Genomic DNA, 19,110 nt, shown 5'->3' with positions numbered 1-19,110 from the left:
AATGAACTTATAGACATTTATTTATTTAAAATACTTAGATGGCCACCCATCTTATACATCATAACCCTGGGTGGCTCACAAAACAATAATACTTCGTCAAAGAACAATAAAAATTACTAATACAAACTTCCAGGGAGTCCAAAGCAAACACTCCTTTATACATCAACATCCGAATTTTTCTGGGCTCCAGCCTCACCCTACCCCAACCTCTGGGTAAACAGCCAGTTCTCCAAGGCCTTCCAGAAGGTGAGGAGAGTAGGGGCCTGCCTGATTTCGGGGGGAAGGGGGTTCCATAGGGCAGGGCCCATTATGGGGAAGGCACGCTTCCAAGGTCCCAACAGGTGACAACATTAAAGGAAGAGACACTTAAATGTTGTTAGGACCATTTTGCAAATACAGGTAGTCCCCTGGTTAAGAACGCCTGGGTTACGGATGACCCATAGTTAAAAACAGAGCCTACTGTAGCAAAATTCAAGTTATATACACAATAGTTCGAGTTAAATACACAATGGTTTGAGTTCATTACACACTATTACTTATACAGTATTATACAATAATACTGTTCCAGCTTACATACAAATTTGGGAACGACACTTGTTCTTAAACTGGGGACTACCTATAGCTTTACCAGGAATTAATCTAACTAGTCTTTTTGTCTTTTAGCAGGCTAGACAACAACTCTTTCCTGAAACAGATTTACTGACTAAACTCACACTACAATAAGCCCTATGCATCATGTTTGATGTTGGTTTCATAAATTGTGTAAACCTAGTGAAGTGGCTTATAATTGATGATTTATGGCAGCATGGTGTGTGAATCCAGCCAGAAGTGGTTTATGCAACGGGCCTTGGGTAGAGTAAACCAGAGCTTAATACATTGCACGGCCCCAGCAACTTTGGCTTAATTTGTTTTCCTGACTCCATCTGTTTTGTCCCTTTCTTTCTCTCCCTTCTTTGTCTGCCCTGTTTCTTCTGTTAGCCTTTTTCTCCAGAACTGGTCTGTCCTGGTTATGTAAAAATGTCTATCTCAGTTTCCTCAATTACTGCACACATCTGGGCAAGCTTGACATTATGAGTTAATGTCCAGATGGTTGGACATTCTCGCCCTTCAACTGGATTTATAATTTTCTGTGAGCTTAACCACTGGCCACCACATGTCTCAAGAAAGTGCTCTTGTTTTAGTGGAGCTCTAACAAAGAGATTTTATTGTTATAGAACAACCATCAAGAATTAGTTGCTCTGTATGCTATTCAGCACAGAGATATAGCTGCATTAGGCTGCTCTTAATACCTCCAAGGCTGCTTTTAATGGCCCTCATGACAGGGTGGTCACTTCTGAGTATCACAGCCTCTTAGGGCTTTCCAAACAAAACCAGTATAATGAATTACAGAGAAATGAAGCCAATGGAAATCCTGGTGCATTGGTACAGTTGTGTTTTCAGCAGCCAGGTCCAGAAGAACCTATATGCCACCTGCAGCTTGTTATGGAACACATCATAAAATCACAGCCTACTAAATTAAGGCAAACTCAGTCCATAATTTTATGTATTTGCCAACAAGAATGCTCCTCTGAATTAACACAGGATAATTGCAGAATCCAGCTACCTGTACCAAAATAATCTGGGAGTAACCAGCATTATTGGGTCATCTAGCACTAAATTAGAATCTTTGCTGCATGTGTTTCAAATGGAAACCAATTGTTCAAAATAATGATCTAAAAATAGTGAACTTCCATTCTATACAATGCAATGATGTTGAAACATTTTAGTATGTTGCGATCAGTATTTTAACAAAGGATTGTTTCTTAAATGTGGTAATGTGAGCAACAAGTGACTTTGCTAAGGCCCTGCTTGCAGTTAATAAAGTTGTTAACTTACATTAACCAACAGCCACCCAGGCTTAATGCAAGGCAAGGATTTATTAACTGATCTACCTTGGAAGTTAATGTGCCAAAAACTAAAGTGTTCAGGCTGAGATAACACTGACAAACAAAGGCTAAATTATATGGGTGGATTTATTTTGGTGTTCTGGGCTTCAGATTTTAACTTTAAATAGCTTCTAGTCAAAATATTATGTTTGTGTGTGCATATATACAGTATTTGTGTGTCAGAGTGCTGTCTCTGAACAATACTTAAGAACACTGGGATTTATTTTTTTTTTTACATTATCATTGCTTGTGCACTATTACTGAGAGAAATAGCTGAGGAATAAGAACTAGCCAAGTTAATTCATGTGTTTCTGGAGAACTCTCCATTTGAAGATGAAACAGATTGCTCTGAGACCTAAAATGTGAAAAGTTCCAGAAAAGCAGCTTAAAGAACTTAGACAAATCCCCAGGAAACCCAAATTATCAAAACACAGTTATTCTGGGGACTCATGTCTGATTGAGAAGATAAAAGTACTACATAGCTGCGAGAAGAGAATCTGGGCCTGGATGTGGATGTGGAAGCTCTGGTTTAAATCACTGTTCTTTGGTAATATCGCTACTTTATGAATATTAGTAGCCAAGGTCTTAGAGATCCATATCATATCTATTCTTGAAAAAGATCTATGTCTTTCAGAAAAATAAGTATATTCTTTTGAGTCATCATCTTTATATCTCCATACATCAACGAACTCTAAATTGTCCATTAAATCAAAGAAATCACCATGGAGGAATAGTTGGTGAAACTGATAGAACATGCTAAGATGGACAAACTGACTTCTTTGATTAGAGAAAGGTCATTATTGATATTCATCAATGACTTGAAACCCCTTATGGACTTTTTGCGTAAAAAAGAAAGATTTTGTGACTTATGGTTTTGATGATTAAAAAGAATAAGTTATAGAAAGAAAGGAATTATGATGTAATCTTAGACAGAGAGGTTTGATTAGAATTGTACGTAGAACTGTCAAGAGGAAGATCGGAAGCCATACACACACACACACACACACACACACACACAAACACACAGTATATATATATATTTATGTTTACTGTTCTGTGCTTTTTTTCCTATCTCCTTTTTTGTCTCTTCTTTTCCTTTCTTTTCTTTTTCACATTTACTATATTTTTTCTTTGAATGTATTTCTTATTATATATGTAAAATCTTTTAATAAAAAACTATTTTTTTAAAAAAGGAATAAACCAGAAGCTAACACAGCTCAAATAGCAGTAGAGTGCCTTGGGTGAACTGTGAGGCACCCCAAACTGCCCTTGTCTCTTCATTCTGGGCCAGCTGCAATTTCTGGATGGTCCCCCAAGGGCAGCCCCATGTAGAATGCATTGGAGTAATCCAGCTGGGAATTGACTGAGAGTGAATGATCATGAGCAAGGCCTTCTGGTCCAGGACGTACAATTGGCACACAAGATGAATCTGAGCATAGGCCCCCTCCAGCCATGAGTTCTTTGAGCAGGAGCCACGAGTCCAGGAGGACCCTCAATTTGTGTACCAAGTCTGTTTGGGAGAGTCCTACCCTGCCAAAAGTCAAAGATGATACCTCACCAGAACCGAGGGGACCAAAGACCCAGATCCACTCCGTCTTGCTAGGGATGAGACAAAGCTGATTCCTCCCGATCCAAACCCTTACAACCTCAAGCAATGGCTAACATTAGGACAGCATTGATTGGTTGGCCATGGATGGAGATATATACTGGGCATCATCAGCATACTGATGGTACCGCACCCCCATACTTCTGCTGAAAGATCCAGGAGGGCCAGGATGCATGCACCACTCCTGTCCCAGGCCCAAGTCAAGAAGCACAGTGAAAAATGGGACTAGATTGAAATATAAATAGGACTAAACTAACGATAACAGGTACAGCAACCAGCCTTAGAACTGACAATGAGGATACAGTAGTGGTAGATAGCTTTTGCTTTTTAGGATCAGTTATCAACAATAAAGGAACTGCTGACAAGCACTCAGTAAGATAGCAAAGAATGCCTTGAAAAAGTTAATCAGATGCCATGACATGGCATCTGATTATTGCCTGCAGGATTCTGATTGTTCCATGACATGTCTGTACATACAACCATCAGAATCCTGCAGGCAATAATTTTCCCTGTGACACTCTATGGAAGTAAAAGTTGGATTCTAAAGAAGCAGGACAGAAAGAGTATTGACACTTTTGAACTTTGGTGTTAGAGGAGACTCCTAAGAATAGCCAAAAAACCAAACAATTGGATCATAAAACAAACCAATCAAGAGCTCTCATTTGAGTCAAAAATGGCCAGACTCAAATTATCATATTTTGGATACATTATGCAAAGATCCAGCTCCCTGAGAAGTCCATAATGTTGGGAAAGGTGGAAGGAAAGAGGATGACCAACAGCAAGGTGGATGGACTTGATTACAGAGGCGATAGATGCATCATTGGAAGAAATGAAGGGCCAGGTTGGGAACTGAACATCCTGTAGAAAGTCTATTTATATGGTCACCAAAAATCAATACTGACTTGATGGCACATAATCAATTGAAAAACCAGTCTTTCAACAAGAAAAGGGGCAGAAAAGTACCTCAAAGAGTAGACAATCTTGGTGGGGGAGTAACACAGGCATAATGTGACCTCTCTGAAATTATTATTGACCACGGATGTCCCTTTGGACAACATGCTGAATTGGAAGAAAGTGGCAATGTCTTTACTGCAAAATTATTTTAATAACAACAACAACAAAACAATAAAGCCCCTGTACTCTTTTACTCATACTGAGATCCATACCCAAATATTATGCTTGTAATCAAGCTGGACTGAACTATATTATATTAGCAACCTACAGTAAAAACAAAAAGATATATAGCCATTTGAGATGACCAGAAAGCCCAGATACTGATACCCAGTAAATGTATAGCATGTCTAATGGCCCCTAAGTTTAGAGGAATAAAACAATGTTGGGTAAACATTATGTGCATTTATATTTATTCTTTCAAAAGGCACCCATCTCATATTTTGGAAATAAGGCTGAAATTACTACTGTTTCTCCAAGGCAGAGATACTAAACTATATTTTTAAAATTCTAATTCCTTGTTTTTAAAGTTTAAGCACATGTAGATATAACAACAATAACAACAAAACACTACTAGTGCCAACTGAACTGGAATTATAAAGCTCCTCTTTTGACATAAGTAATGTTGAAAAAGTCTACTACTCACCTCTGTTAAACCAGAAACTTCTCCTCGGGCAAATGGCCTTGTAAGAGATGGGGTGAACACTTTGGCCTCTGATACTGGCTGTCCTCTCATAAAATGCTTCCCTGCTTCAAAAATGTCCACTTCTACCATCTTACCCATGAATTCAGGGTTCTTTGGCACAAGAATCTTTAAAAGAAAATATATCATTTATTTGTTTCTAATACTTTGAAAAGTATTTATGGTTTGACATTCAAAAAGGAAGAAAGATAAACATAAAGAGTGCCACCTTCAAGTGTCCATATGCGGTATCTTAACATTTGGTAGCATTTGCATTTGCCATAATAGAAACCTACACAGTATTTGAAATGTATTATTGTTTCTATGTAAACCTTTTCAGCATTTTTTATGTATAAATTATATATAAATTATAACTATTTATAAATTATTAATTTATAATTATAACCTTAACAGTGCTTAACATTTCAATATATACTTGTGATATTGATGGCAATAGAATTATTAAATTATTCTTATAAACATATATTGTTAACAGTGAACTACAAAGCATTTCTGCCAATTAGAAGTTGATTTCATGTTTCTAAGATCTGGAATGAAAAAAATTAGAAGTCACCCAAATAAAGATATCTTAATATGAAAGATGTCAATCTATTTAATGAAAACATTGAAGAGAAACCAATTAATAGAAAAATCAACTTTAAATCAATCCATTTTCTGCAACTCAGAGAGCTCCAGATGTGCTTGACAACAACTCCAGTCCCAGGGTTGGTGGGAGCTGTAGGTATCAAAGTTGTAAATAATGCTTCGTATGAAAGTTACAGTTAAGGAGGACAAAAAGGACAATTGGTTTCTTATTTTTAAACTGTTACCTGTTCGTAGAACTTATTATGAGCAACATAAAACTTGGAATCAAATGATTCTTCTGTAACAAGAACTTTCTGTCTCTCCCCAATCTGTGAAATAAAAAATGAAAGTAGCAGTCAGCGAAAAGATGCTATTGTAAATCCCCCTTTCTCATGCAATTATCAGGTTGATGTGGGATAATTTAATAGCCACTGGAGGAAAAAAAACCTATTACATCTAATTATCCTTTGGACGGATAAGAGACTAAGGCCCCTTCTACATGTAAGGGATGTGGTGATCTGAGATCGATGTGGCTCTTTTATTCCCATTACACTGTGTTGCTTCCAGCTGTATTGGAAAGCTGAAATTAACTCTGTAAGTTAATCATCTTGGCTTATACTCCAGAGAAAACACTGTGATGACAGTTTCCTCTGCAGCTGTAGGATAGGGCAGCTTCCATTAGCAGAAAATCTTACCTTGTCCTGCTTCCCACCCCACCTCCTTCCTGTAGAAATCAATGGGCTCGACTTTTTGGTTTCTTCACCTTGTCCTTTCCCCCGAACGGAGGATTGGATCTGGCTTGCTTTCCCCCGTCCCTTCTCTTGCCATGTAAAGTCAATGTGGCAAAGTGAAGAGTGAACATGGGAATATGGCATCAGCTGACGCTCTCCCATTGGCTGGTGAGAGCATTGGTCAACTGCTAAGACAAGTACAGTGGAACCTCGGGTTACGAACACTTCTGTTAACAAACTTTTCGGGTTACGACCAGCTCCGGCAGCAAAATTTTGCTTCGGTTTGCGAACTCCACCTCAGGGTACGAACAGGATACGCGGCCATTTTCCCTCCCGTGACATGGTCCGCGGCCATTTTTCTGCCCCTGACATGTGGTCTGCAGCCATTTTCCGCCCCTGACACGTGGTCCGCAGCCATTTTTCTGCCCTGACACGTGGTCCGTGGCCATTTTTCCACCCGACACGTGGTCCGTGGCAATTTTCCGCCCCTGACACGTGGTCGTAGGGAGGGGGACTCTCCCTCCAAGCAATAGCCGCCTCCCTGTCCTCCACGCCAGAACGGATTAACGGTAATTACATTGAACCTTATGGGGAAATTTGCTTTGGGTTGCGACCAATTCGGGCTGCGATCAGAGTCACGGAACGAATTAAGTTCATAACCCGAGGTACCAGTGTATCAGTTATTGTGAGAAGGTGAAGCTGGAAAACACCCTGTATGACTGCCAGAGATTAATGAAGTTTGGACTATAGAGTGTAATTCTTTCAACTAATATTAATTTTTTCAACTAACTAATTTGAATACAATTCATTTTTAAAATGAAAACTAATTTCCACTGCCAAAAAAAAAAATAACCTTCATTATGGATCAAAGTGCATCACATATGAACCCATACATATTGTGCTGCATCTGTACGGCCACAGCCATGGATTCTCACACCTTCACATCCATCTTCCTAGAATTATTATGCTGAAGAAGGAATTGCTTTTAGAGAGCAATGGGAATGTTCTCTCCTATAGTAATAACACTGGTATATCTTAAAAAGTCCTGGGTACTGTCTCCTTCTTTGGTAGGCTCCTTGTTCAACTCTTTCAAGAGGAAGGGGGGAAAAAAACTAGAGGGCTGCAGTAAACATCCCGGAGATCTGACCACTTGGCAATGCCAACCTTCTCAGCACTGCCCACAAAGAAAAAAATAATCAAGACCACCAATATCGAGGTTAACAGAATAGATTTTCCTGCAGTATTTAAATGTTCCTGGTTCATTTTGACAACTGCATTTGCTAGACTTCACACTTTTATCTGGAATCTAAAAATATTCACAAGAATGTATTTGTCTGCTGTTGAACAATAATTGCAAAAACACCATATACAATCTTAATCAAAATCAAAAGATTAAAATCATGAAGACAGTGCATATATTAAATTATTAACAGCCTTTCACTGATTGTCATCCAGAGAAAACAATCACTGGATTGTTTTGAAAGAACATAATGACATCTGCAACAAGGAGATATATTATCTTATCATGGTGGAGATGTTTTTAACCAGGAAAGCTTTACAAAATATACTTAGTGCAGTGCAGTGTCTAATCTATAAACTGTAGTTACAAACAACTCAGCCCCAAACCCTGTGATTTTTACTAATTTTGCCAAGAAATTTGACATATTGGATGGAATCCTAATATTTGTTCTGCTCACAAAAGATAATTGTTGCCCTCACAGGGCAACTGCTTCCACTCATGGGGCAGAAAGATCTAGTCCCCTGTCAGTTGGTTGGAGCGAGAACTGTCATATTTAGACAAGACTCATTATAATCAGTGAGGCTCATAAGAATAATTGTGATAATTTATTATTATGCACCTTTACAAAATATGTTACCAATCAAAAGAGAAAACACAATATACAAAATTCCATCCAATAAATTAGTACACAACTTAACAATCAACAAATAAAACTAATACAATACATAGAACAAAATGAATCAAAACACAACCACCATATGCATTTCAAGTCATGCCCTGAAGAACATGCATACATCCATAATTAACATAAAACCAATTCTCAGGTAAAAACTATCTTCATGAGAGTAGGGTAAAATCATCATGTCCCATTAGAACTCACTAGTCAAAGAAAAAGATCTTTAAATTCCTTTTAAAGGCCATCAAACTTTCAAAGCGGTGAAGGGAAGGAGAAAACTAATCCAAGAGCTGATTCTTGATTACCTTTAGTCCAACTGAAGTTAGTTGGACTACTGTAAATGTAACTACATCTGGATCCAATCCAATATTTACAACTCAGCCTTTAAAAAACTTGTGAAAGCAAAATAATATTTATTTTCTAACTGGCTTCCAAAAAAGCAGACGAAGAATAAGGAAAATTTCAAATGATGCCAACACAAGCAAAATAGGTTTTCATGAAACTTACCCAAATAGGCTAAAGCACAAACTTATGACCTTATACTCATAAATATTTCTAAAGTCATCACAGACGAATTAACTACAAAACCTTTATATTTATTACCGCAGTGTTACATTAAGAACAAGCTACTGCAATTATATTCCTCAAAAAGTATGACCAAGAATTTATTTCAAGTTAATAAAAATCTTAATCTTTCCTTTCCAATTTCTCTCTGAAACAACCAAAAACTGCAGACTTCATTATACATTAATTTTGTAAATTCTTTATGCAAATATTTGTTTTCAGGCTTATAAGAAATCCCTTGAACATAAAACTTTATGTTGTGCTCTAAACTTCTGTATTTATATAACCCATTACAGAAAATATTCCTATCACGAAGCAATGGGACTCCTGGTTTTTATAGGAATCAAACACATATTATTGGAGGGAGTGGAAATCAGAAGTGAACAAAGCTCATACTGAGATCCTGTGAGTGAAAAATGGTGCCATTAACCATGGACTATACATATAATCATAACGGATTTGTGTGACTGTAGGCTCTGACAGCTCACAATAAGAGTTATGTATGAACAATACCCGCACGGCTGGCCTTACAGGCAGTCCTTGAATTACAACAGCAATTGGGACCAGAATTTCCATCACTAAGTGATGTGGTTGTTAACTGAATCCCATGGTCATTAGGCGAGGCAACTTCCTGCTGTCTTCCCACAACCAAAGTCAGTGGGGAAACTGGCAGGAAGTTGTAAGTTCCAGGCCTCAGGCAGGTAAGGGGCTCCTGCTGGTGGGGAAGGGAATGAGGGGGTGGGTGGATAATGTGGGGGAGGGTCACGGGACGCTTGATCATAAGTATGAATGGGTTACCAAGCACTCAGAATGCAATCATGTGACAGCGGGGCTACCGGGACATCCGGAAATACGAGGACTGGTCATAACCATCATTCATTCAGTGCCATCGTAACTTCAAATGGTCACTGAATGAATAGTTGTAAGTTAAGGACTACCTGTATTGTTTGGCAGAATGAGATAGCTGTTGGTGGCAGAAATGTGGTGTCAAGAGAACAGAGCTGTGTGAATCATGGACCTCACTACCAGTAATCCTTGCTTACCGACTACCCTGTTTAGTGACCGTTAGAAATTACAATGGTGCTGAAAAAGTAACTGTACATTTGTCCCTTGCACTTACGACCATCACAGCATCCCCAGAGTCACATAATAGACATTTGGACACTTCGCAATCAGCGGGAGTTTACAACTGTTGCAGTGTCTTGCAGTCACATGATTGTCATTTGCATGCTTCACAGACAACTTCCAACAAGCAGAGTTAATGGATAATCCAGCAGTAAAATGGCAAGTTCTGCTTATGTGATGTCTCAATTAGTGACTGGGAGTGATTCGCTTAACAACTGTGGTGGAAATGAGGTCATAAGCCCATCACAGTCATGTGATATTTCACTTAATGACTGTTGCTTAGCAATGGAGTTGCCAGTCCCAATTGTGGTTTTTAAGTAAAGACTACTTGTATCTTCAGGTGGGATAAGCATGGAAAGTCTAATACCCAAGTGGAATGGGGAGGTAGGCCAACCCATTCTGGCTGGGGAATTCTGGGAGTTGAAGTCCACACATCTTAAAGTTGCCAAATTTGAAAAACCCTGATCTAGCATCAGAGTTCTTGATTAGGCATGCCATAATAATCCCATAGTATCTAAAATGGATGGATGGATGGATGTCTGCTACTCTTTAAAGCAACTGCTTTTTCTCAGGATTGTGCAACTGCCCTAGGAAAAGTTGCATTTATTTCAAAGAATTACAGGCAGGTGCGTCTTTCTGAAATAATTTTTCAGAAGAGGATCTGAAGTGTAGCAGAGCTCTAATATATTGCATTCTCTCCTCCAATTTTTCCCCACAACAACAACACTGTATAGTAGGTTAGGGTGAAAGGTAATGATTGGCCAAAGTCACCTCTAAGCTGCCATTTTGAGTGTACAGTACTCTTAAATGTGTGTCTCCCCAAACCTAATTGTATATTGCAGACTAAATATCTTTTGATTGTTGATATATTCAAGAAAAAAATAAATTTTGAACAAGTTTGCACCATTCTGTTGGAAGATGGATACATATTTGCTCAGTTAAAGTGAGCCTTTTAGTGTCTGCTAATTTTTCTCACTTACACTGATCTTCCTTAACTTGGATCCCTTCAAATATTTTGAATTACACATCCCATTAGCTCTGGCCAACATGGCCAATGATCAATAGAATGAGAGCTGTAGGTCAAAAGACTGGAGGAATCCAGGCTAGGAAAGCTGACCTGCTAAACTGGGGGACATCAAGGAAACAGACAAAATCCTTCTGGCATCAACTATAATCATTTTTTCCCATTTACTGAGAATGAAGGGAATGATCTGCATTGCAATATGCCTGTATTTAATTTTGAGTTACCTTCTCAAAGCTTGAGAGATGCTAAATATTTACAAAAACAGCTGAACTACAGGTTCATTTACTAGGAGAATTCCACATATAAATACAAGTGTGAAGTATAGGTTAGGGTTAAATTGTCATTTAGTTCCTACTTACTGAAGGTGGTAAGCCCACTTCTCTTACCCCAGATTGTCGGTTCATCTGGTCTTAATAGTCCAACTATAGCATATACTTAAGAGTTTATCCTAGGTAATCAAACTTAGCTCCTTAACAAAGCTTTTCAGCATGATGGCAGAAGCCAAGTATGCCTGTTAATCCCAGCTAACATCATCCCAGCAAATGGCAAACTTCTTCTGATGGAGTTGTGGACCCCTGTTGATGCCACTAAGGCCCACAGCTCTTTTGGATGGCACTGAATTACCTTCTCTGATGTCACACTGAGGCAGGACAGATCCCAGGACCATTCAGGGGGAGCAAAAAATCCAAGATGATTTGTGTGACTTCTTTTTAAGTGTGATACGTGTAAAAGGGGCAAAGTTGCCATTGTGACTTTTTTTCCTACTGCACAGATGCTGACAGATCTTGAAAAGGTAGCTGAGTCTTATTGGTGTCTTCAGACTACTAAGTATTGGAAGGCTAAACACTGAAGTATAGCCAATATGCTGTGAATTTTTGATTTTCACCTTACTAGAACAAATTAATAGAATTTTCTAGAATAATTTGCTTATCAAGTGATGATGATGATTATATCATCATCATCATCATCATCATCATCATCATCATCATCATCATCATCCTTTATTTTATACAAAGCAGCCTACATAACGCTCCCTCCTCCTATTTCCCCACAATAACCCTTGTGAGGTCAGTTGGGCTGAGAGTGATTGGCCCCAAATCACCCAGCTGGCTCTCATGCCTAAGGGAGGACTAGAACTCGTGGTCTCCTGGTTTCTAGTCCAGCACCTCAATCACTGCACCAAATTGTCTCTCAGTGATTCACCTTCAGAGGCTTTGAGTTGCTGATGACTAACTTTATAATATATCCTTTGTACATTGCCACTAACTGTACAATGTATGTGGCATTTGTAATGCTGCTCACAGAAACTCTTGTTTCCTCTCTTTCATTTAGCCAAATAGAATTGATCTAAGCAACAGATGTACACAGTGCAAACCTCCATCTTTTCAACTCTTTCACTGCCTGGCTGGAGGCTTGAGAAGCAGGGAGGATTAAACAGAAATCAAAGGAAGCAGGGCTTGAATAGCATCTTGTTAGCATGACAAAAGGAAGTACCTCCGTTGTTCAGCATTGGGCAATGCATCTCATTAAACCCAAGCAAAAGAACAATTATTTAGGCCCCCCATGACTATGTTTGGCACCGAGCTCTATCAGAGAGCCTGCCCAATCTGTGGGGAGAGCTGCTGCTTTCTCAGCCCAACGATCCCGCTTCAGGGTAAATCGCCCACTTCTATCACTGCACACCTGCACCTGACTGCTTCATTTTGGTCTCCTGCTGCAAAAATGTTGCTTCTTCAAGCACATACATGCCTCAAAATGCAGCTCGGATGAAAATTATATTCAGAGATGTCAGCAGTGACCTAAAAATGACAAATGGGCCTCAACTGTGTTCTTTTTAACATTCTGTTTCATTTAACTGATTTCCTCTCCCTTATTTTTGTTCTCTACAATAGTAGATTGTAGATCTATGATGCAGCAAAACATATCGAAATATGTTTTGGTAGGAGAAGAAAATAATCTATCACTTGTATCTGTATCTGCATCTATCTTACAATCATAAGCTTCATTTGTTATGTTTTCCTGATTTCCTGATTCTGATTTCTTTACAAAGTATGATATGAAAAGATTCTTGTAACCAAAGGAGAAAAAATGCAGAATTTGCTATAGGAACCTGTACTTATCATTTCCCAGCTTCGACATCCAAAATTTCTAGTTTCACAATGCAAGTTTTAAAACTGTTGCAGCATTAATACAGATAAAAATAAAGAATATTCTATGATCATTTCATAACTGTTTAACATAATACAGAATTTGTGAAAATGACCTTTCAATATAATTATTTGCAGTGAAATATAACCTTTATATCTAAAGGTATTTAATTTCTAGACATACCCTATATCTATAAATTAGACACTATGCTAAAAACTGGTCTGTGATACAGTAATAAAGCTAGAATAAATAGGTTAGACTTATTTTCTAAATATTTAGTTACAACTGAAGTTCCTAATATTTATATCCTTCTAATTCTTCTTAATGCTTCCTGACAAACTTTAATTGCAAGAAAGAATTGTCAAATTCATAAGACCAACAACTTCCACTTATAATTTTTATCTGCAGGCAACAATTAACCTTGCAGGTCTCTTTCTACTATACTGTAGATATGCAGGGAGACTACTATATATGTAGATATATAGAGAGACTAATAATAAACATAGTGAAGACAGAGATGATATAAACCAATTATACAGTATATTCTGAATAGTCAAAAAGCACAGAACAAAAATTCCCAGGTGGCTTCAATGATTACTTTTTTGTGTGTGCCTTTGAGTCAGTTTTTGACTCCTGGCAACAAGTCCCTGCAATTTTCTTGGCAAGATTTCAGAAGTGGTTTGCCATGGCCTCCTTCCTAGGGCTGAGAGAGAGTGACTGGCCCAAGGTCACCTAGCTGGCTTTGTGCTTAAGGGGGGACTAGAACTCATGGTCTCCTGGTTAAGGCATCAGGCTAGAAACTGGGAGATGGGTTATCACTTCTAATTATCTCTAACTTTTATGGAAAATCACATATTCATGAGTGCAAAAAAATACTTTTTGTTTCCAAAAATACTACCTTAAGCATAAGTTTATCTTAAGTGAGTGCCAACAATTATATTTAAAAAATAGATTGCTATCAAAGTGTTAAGAGTTTTAGCTTAGTTTACGAAATGCATCTAGCCTGTTTCTACCATGTACAATAATATTAATTTTAGGGGGGAAAAAGTCTGGTATGAAGGAAGCATACATGCAGTCCCTACCTATCGCTTTTCCAGGAGGATTTCTGTTTTGAAATGAGACCTTATCTATCTATGCATATTTTTATTACCATAGTTTAATATTTTCCCTTTTAGCTGGAGGCAATGGAAAGAGAAAGACTTCATGTTTCATATAAGATTAAATTGCCTGACTGTAGTTGATGTTTGGTATCAGTCTTACATAGAATAACAGAAAATAAAAGATAATATGACCTTATCTAGTTCTTTCTTTTTCCAATTTTCAATACATTAATGCATAAGAATTAATGAAAACAAAAACTTTTTTAGCCAGAACAAAAAGTGAGATGGAGGAAAAAAAAATGGAGAATCACCTCAGGCTTTTAAAACTCAAAAACAACAGATGAATGGAATGTGAAAGCTAGATTTGCTGGAAAAATTAACTTCAAAATGAATATCAAGACAGACTATGAACAGTCATTTTGTCTCAGTATGGCTTTTATATTCTTTACTCACTCTAACGTAGCCATGGTTGAACCAGAGTGCCTTCAGGATACGAGGGCAGCCTCAATTCCTACCCTTCATGATCTGATGGACAGCAGTTCTCCAGGACTGGCTGTTAGAGACAGCTTTTTTCAATTCCTGTAAACTCCTGTTTATGTCATCAGTGATAGTATCTAGTCACCTTGTCTCTGTCAACCATTTTTTTGATTGTGTTCGATTTTTCCAAGCATCAAGGTCTTCTCCAATGACACCTGCTTTTGTCCAGCTCGAGAACAGACTAAAACATCTCTATTCCTGGTCTTCTATGTAAACTGATAGCATTGTCCCTTTACAGTTTGCCTGTTATTTATATTTTCTGTAAAATAATTTGTAGTACTGCATTATTTCAAATAAACTTTGGATTTTTTTTTTCAAACTAGGGTACTTGATTGAACACCATGTTTTGCTAACATTTAGTATGCTAGAGAAACCCAGTACTTTGTAGGAATACATTAACAGGAGAGGAGATGAAAGCAACCCTACTTTTCCTTAATTATCAAAGTTAGTCAAATTCTGAATGGTCTGAGTACTCTCCTCTGCAACTGAACAATATTTCTGGCACATATGACACACCTGTAGGTGAATTACACAGTTAATAAAACCTGGGGACTGGTCTCTGACTCATTTGAAGACAAAGGAAGCCCTCCAAGAAGTCTTGGAGGTCAGATTGGGAATAAAGATAACATGATTGATATATAGAGGTGAACTGGGGACAGGACAATGGAAGACTAATGTCACAGATGAATTTGGGACTCCTACTTCTAAAAGATGGAGGAATTGAAGATGGAAGCCTAGGCTGAAGGCCAGAATCATAGGTTAAGGCATGCTGAATGGCAGAGATGGCTGGTACCAGGATCTGGGGTTGAACCAGGTTCTAGAATAAGCCAAGCCAGCTTCATGAAAAGTCAGAAATAATTCTGAGAAGTTCCCAAACATTATAAACAATTCTGTCAAGTTCTTCCAGAGTCCAAAACAGGAAAAGAAAGCTTGAAGAAAAGAATGGCATGTATACCCAATGTGTAGCCCATCACTTGTGGGGAGGTAACTTGATGAAGATGTCATGGATTCAACCCCCAAACATATCTAATGAGTTTGCATTTCTGAAGCAACAAATCACTAGAGGGCAACTTTCAGAAGAGGATCTACAATGACACAAGATACTGAAGCTTTATTGTATCACACAATATGCAACTTACAGTAAACATCAATGTAGATTTTCAAATAGCCAGTATTTACTGTGCCATGAGAAAAAATTTCTGCCACCCATACGGTGTATTTATGAGAAGTTTAGGAATTTTATAAGCAAATCTTATGGAGCAGTAGCTTATACTTTTTAACAGCAGGAGATAACAGGGTATTTTCTTTACAAACATAAGAAACTACCACAATGGTCCATTAAATCACTATTACTAAGTAACATTACATCATGATTTAAAAGCAACACGTGTGTTTTTAAATGATCACATGCTCACATTCAAGGTTTCAGAGAAAAAACAGTTGATCACTATACTGGTTCTTTCACAGAAACTAAATTTAAATGCTGTGGTGAAACAACATACTTACAATACTGTATATGCTCAGCAGTCTTAGGAAACAATTCACATAGGCATTTTTGTGAAGAATAAAATATGACAAAGAGATATACTACAGAACAATGTTATGATTATTATAATTTTAATAGGAAATTAAACTGTATAATGTATTCTCCTTCATCCTCCATGGAGGGAAGGTGAGTTAATGCTTTGAAAATTTTGTGAAACAATGCTTTTTTAAAAAAATGCAATGCTCTTCTCCTGAGTTTTGCAGGTCCTGTTTAAATGGATTCAGCATGTTTGGCTCAAGTGCTTCACTATTCCAAAGCCTGTAATTTTACACTTTCCAGCAACTGTTGTATGTTGAAATTGACCCATCTAGCGGTTCTGTCCAGTATGCAACTATCATTTTGCCAGGAAATTAGAATCCTTTTCAGCTGTTTCAAAAACCTTATCATGAATGATCTGTCTAGTCTAGTTTCTTGACTGCAGAACAGAAATCAGAGCAGATGTTGGGTTTATGAATTCTGTATTTCCATTTTATGAATGAAATAAAAATAAAGGATATCCACCCACTATTAAACACGAGGTTAAATGGTCAAGTAACAAGAAATTATTGCCTTGATTAATAGTTAATTAGGAATTTAATGGATTTGATTACTTTTCTGTACAAACTAGATGAGGCAAATTCAAATTCTGTTTTATACCTTTAATAACATTTGTTTATACTGGAGTAGAATTTGTTATTTATACCACTGCTGAGAAGCAAAAACCTTAGAGTATTCTACAGAGAATGGCTATGCATAAACATTGCACCTTGTATACAATTCAAAGTGATTGCCTTTGGCAGATTTTACAAAATAATTTTTAATAATTGATTCTTCCAAATGTTAGCAAGAAGCATTTCAATTAATTCTGTTATTCATTTGGATCAGAATATAAACTTTGATGTAATAGCAGTAATATTTTACTGTATGACCACATGCTGTTATAATGTAAAAACAACAAAATTGTAAAAAACAAGTAATAGTAATAATTTTAAAAAAGGTTCAGAAAAATGCTACCAACAGTTCTTCAAACTTATGCATTAGTAGACTTTATTTTCCACTGCCATCTGAAATATCTAAACAAAGTACAGTATTCATGGGGAAGTTATTAATTATTGCCCTGACAACCAAGATAATGATCCTTCAGATTTTTTTTTTTTAATAATTGTGGAATGACTATATGGAAGCTAGTTAAACTTCAATGGATTTCCATCAAAAGTTAGTAATTTAGTGTAGATATGCATGCTAGATAAAATAGTTACGTCAGACCTCCTTTTGGGTAACTGCTGGCTTCTCCCCCTGCAACAGCAAACTTTTTCATGGGGTTCAGCAGGTGTCCCTGCCTCCTCCTCCTCGAGCCAACCAGCCCTCTCTCTAGCTGGCCAGTGAGTAGTACTAGAACACCAAGTAGGTAGGGCTCTGCCCTCCCCCCCCCGCCTTATTCGTCTCCTGTCCTGGTTTATAGAGGAATACCAACACAGAGAGAAAACCAATTTCTCTGTGGGGATTGGCAAAGCTTGTGGAACATGAAGATGAGGAGGATCCAGGAGGCAAGAGGAGGTAGGAGCTTCTGCCAAGAGGAAACTGTTCTGCAGCCCTGGAGGAAATGTGAAACTGTTTCCTCTGAAACAGGAAAAGTGTTTCCTCTGAAACAGGAACCAAAATAATAATTTATCAACTTAGCTTTCCAAGTAAAGTTAACATATGTGCATTTGTGTGTGTGTGTGCGTGTGTGAGAGAGAGTGCGAGCAAGCTCAGACAGGTGCAGTCCTCATATGTGGAAGAGACCTGAGAATACTAAACAGTTACTTCTATAATAGTTCCTTAAGTTAAAACACTTTTTAAAAAATCAGCGTGCTTACATCTGCCCTATGGATCATCGTCTGCTTAAATAGTCCTGCTGTGAAGAGGAAAGTCCCTACAAGCCATTATCATTCTGGTTCTTTCCCACATTACAAGAAGTCTATTAAGCTGTACAGGTATAGTTCTAAACTATACAAAACACACACACATACAAAACCCCAACCCTCCAGACCTAAGACTGATTTTAGATCTTAAATTCCTATGCTGAAGTACTGGCATGAGATTAAAAATGAAGCGTGATAGTCTGAAATAGAAAAATTATTTCATTCAAAATGTAATGATACATATTTTCTATATTTCAATGATTTTCTTTTTTTACTAATCACTTAGGGTTTCTTTTACTGCTGCATATTAGAGTCTAAGGTCTCTTTAAGAAAGTTGGTTGTTAGATTTTCATGACATCTGAAAATAAAAATAGCTGATTAAGTCATATAAAAGAAATATGCACTTAGTCTCATTTGATGTGCCTGAACATATCTCCAAGTATAACTACATGGAATTCAGGCTACAGCCACATCAGGGAAATTCCAGGGTATGATTACACTGAGTAGTATTATTATATATTGTTAATTTATAGCATTCCCATGGACTTTCAAACTACAAATCTAGTAGAGCAGTGATGGGGGAGTCCAGAATTCCCATTTCTTTATATTCCAATTTTTTAAATATAAAATTATTTTATATAAAATTCTGTTTAGCTGAAATTTATCATAATTCCTAAGAACACTCTAAAATTTACATGTTTATGTAAATATACATTTATGTAAATCTAAACATTTGTCTGCCATCTATAACTACCCATAGTTACTAAAGCCTTAAATATTTAAATAT

At 37.4% G+C, this 19,110-nt stretch overlaps 1 protein-coding gene across 4 annotated transcripts in view; it reads right to left on the bottom strand.

Annotated features, from left to right (window-relative positions):
• CDKAL1 (CDKAL1 threonylcarbamoyladenosine tRNA methylthiotransferase) overlaps positions 1-19,110 on the bottom strand; it is a 316,095-nt gene that overhangs the window by 22,352 nt on the left and 274,633 nt on the right. For 3 of the 4 annotated variants that reach the window (XM_088130855.1, XM_088130857.1, XM_088130856.1), the window contains 2 exons: positions 5,995-6,078; positions 5,129-5,293 (listed from right to left, as the gene is read on the bottom strand). In XM_088130855.1, the coding sequence (XP_087986981.1) occupies positions 5,129-5,293; positions 5,995-6,078 (249 nt within the window). Of the gene's footprint in view, positions 1-5,128; positions 5,294-5,994; positions 6,079-19,110 lie in introns of those variants that run through there. The other variant, XR_015794055.1, reaches the window with a different exon arrangement.

Source organism: Python bivittatus, unplaced genomic scaffold, assembly GCF_059951505.1.
Source record: "Python bivittatus isolate LINGU-HERP-01145 unplaced genomic scaffold, Pbiv_v1 ctg000840_np1212, whole genome shotgun sequence".
Lineage (NCBI taxonomy): Eukaryota > Metazoa > Chordata > Lepidosauria > Squamata > Pythonidae > Python > Python bivittatus.
This window is presented reverse-complemented; position numbering and strand designations above follow the sequence as displayed.